Source organism: Pundamilia nyererei, unplaced genomic scaffold, assembly GCF_000239375.1.
Source record: "Pundamilia nyererei isolate P.nyererei 1_Seehausen unplaced genomic scaffold, PunNye1.0 scaffold00489, whole genome shotgun sequence".
Classification (NCBI taxonomy): Eukaryota; Metazoa; Chordata; class Actinopteri; order Cichliformes; family Cichlidae; genus Pundamilia; species Pundamilia nyererei.
Genome location: NW_005187890.1, coordinates 105,623 through 107,935, shown reverse-complemented (window position 1 = coordinate 107,935; position 2,313 = coordinate 105,623). Strand labels below are relative to the sequence as shown.

General features: G+C 40.5%; 1 protein-coding gene across 1 annotated transcript in view; it reads right to left on the bottom strand.

Moving 5' to 3' along the window:
• Positions 1-2,313, bottom strand: part of LOC102195483 (mitochondrial sodium/hydrogen exchanger 9B2-like) — a 13,445-nt gene that overhangs the window by 9,158 nt on the left and 1,974 nt on the right. The window contains exons 2-4 of the mRNA XM_013916159.1: positions 1,280-1,369; positions 247-349; positions 23-100 (exon numbers count right to left, since the gene is read on the bottom strand). Coding sequence (XP_013771613.1) covers positions 23-100; positions 247-349; positions 1,280-1,369 — 271 coding nt within the window. The remainder of the gene's footprint in view (positions 1-22; positions 101-246; positions 350-1,279; positions 1,370-2,313) is intronic.

Below are 2,313 nucleotides of genomic sequence, written 5' to 3'. Positions count from 1 at the left end.
CAGATGAAGAGGATGATGATGCCGAACAGGTTCCCTCCAGGTAAACACTCTTTTCCCGTGATGGTCCAGACGACTCCGAACAGCAGAGCAAACAAACAGACTGCGAGCAGATGTGACATCCCATTAAGATTCAGTGTGACAGGACACATTTACACAGTGCTGCTGGTCAGGTAGAGTATTTAATGAAGACACATAGTTGAGGATGTTACCTTATACAAACACACAGGCATCATGAGTGTTCGTTACCTTTGGTGATGAGCAGGTTGAGGATTCCCCGAGGTCGAGGACATCTGTCCTTCAGACTGATACAGGACGCGCAGCAGGAAGAGTCAGATGATGGCGTCTTCATCTGTTCATTAGATGTTTTTCAGTTTCTGATATTCATCATTCATTTGGTCACAGCAACAGATTGCTGCAGACACCAGTAGTTTGCATAGAAGACGCCAGCTTGTCTGAACTATTGCCAAATGTAGAACATTTGTCTTTCAAGAAAAACGTTTTCATTTTTGCTGCAACCTACAACTTGCAACTTATTTCACCTAGAGACAGCTAACAACCACTGACCAGCTGTTCGGGAAATATAGATTTTTTCATTTCCATTTTTATACCGGCCTTTCTCTCGGTCAGCGCTGTGACCTACTGAGTCTTCAGCAATAAGTTAAACAGTGTCTGCCAGCAAACTCCAGCAACCAGATGGTGAATTTTCATTTTTCCCTAGCAACGGACTGTTTCTAGGACATCGCCAACCAGTCTCTACACTTGTGTCACTGAGCACTTACAGGACACAACGCCTAAACCACAAACTTTATTATCATTAATGTTCATGAGAACTTTAAACCCTCAACTTCAACCAGGTTGCTGAGGTTTCATTAGAGTGAGGTTGCATTCGATCCATCTGTAGTTGCTAAAAGAGCACAGATTCAGTAACTATAAGGTGTTACCCTTCAAATTAAGTGTCTTATATGAATTTTGTCCTTGGAATTCTTATGTTCTAACATTTGGAAAGGAAAATTCCCAATAAATGGGTAGAAACCTTAATAACGACAATGCTTGGTCTTTTTTTTTTTTCATTGTATGCATGCTGGTCTCCTTCACTCTGACTCCAAAGTGTTTTACACATATTTTCACATGTAGAGCCCACTGCCCAGAGGTTAGCTGCAGTTCTCATCTGTCCACTTACATTCAGTCTAAACCTTAAAAATTACAGAGCCCCAACACTTGCATATGGTTTCTATAAATAGACGGCCTTTCTCAGAGCTCAGAGGTGAATCACACTCACCGTGGTCGTGTCGTCCGGCTCCTCCGTCTTCCTCCGGGGCAGGACGGTGATCTCTCTGTCCTCTTGACCAGCCTGAACTTTACTCCCTACCTTTACCAGAAACGTGCATGTGTACAAAAGTGAGAGAGAGAGAGAGAGAGAGAGAGAGAGATAGAATGGGTTTAAAGACATGGGCTGTAGGGTTTTGTCCTTTGTCCTCTTCAGCCAAACCTCTTGAAGCAAGTGAATTTCAATGGTTGACGAATTACTAAGGCCCTAGAAGTTACTCTGTTTGCTCTTTATGTTTTGCTCAATACTTCCTAGATTTTCTTTAAAAGTTGGCAAAAGACTGCTGATTTAGAGATGCAGGACTTTGTTCGTGTTCAGAGATCTTTTTAAAAATAGTAATAATTTTATTATAACATTTAAGTGATGAGATGAACAGAAAGAAATAGGAAAACCCAAAAAAAAGTAAAGAGAAATAAAACTGGTATGGAAGAACCACCAAAAACAGAGAGCACTGTAAACTAATTGAAAGCTGATTTCAAAAAGACAATCAAAGGCAGTAAAAGATCATAAAGGATTCAATCACAGCAAAACACCAATACTTCTGTGAGCCTTATCTCCTCAGGCTGGTCATTTCAAAGCTGGAAAGCCCTGATGGAAAAATTTATGGTCACCCTTTAGATATATAACAAGCCTCATCTTTGGAGGATCAGAAGGTGCCAACAAGCTCATAACATATGGGGTCAACTCTCTTCTGTATTACATCTTAAAAATCCATGCATTAATTAAACCACTTATCCAGTTTAGGCTTCCTGCAACATATATATCACCTATAAACCAAATACCACAAAGTTACTTTCGCAGTTTTTGAGTAAAGTCATGCTTTAAAAGTCTGACTAGTACAAGGCCAGCCACCTCATTCCTGCAGGTTAGTACAACGTCTGCAGAAGCACCAAACTGCTGTGAACCAAGTACATTAATTGGACTCGTGCTGCAAAAACTTGTCAGTGATTATTTTTTTCATTACTATATCATATGACTACCAAGGT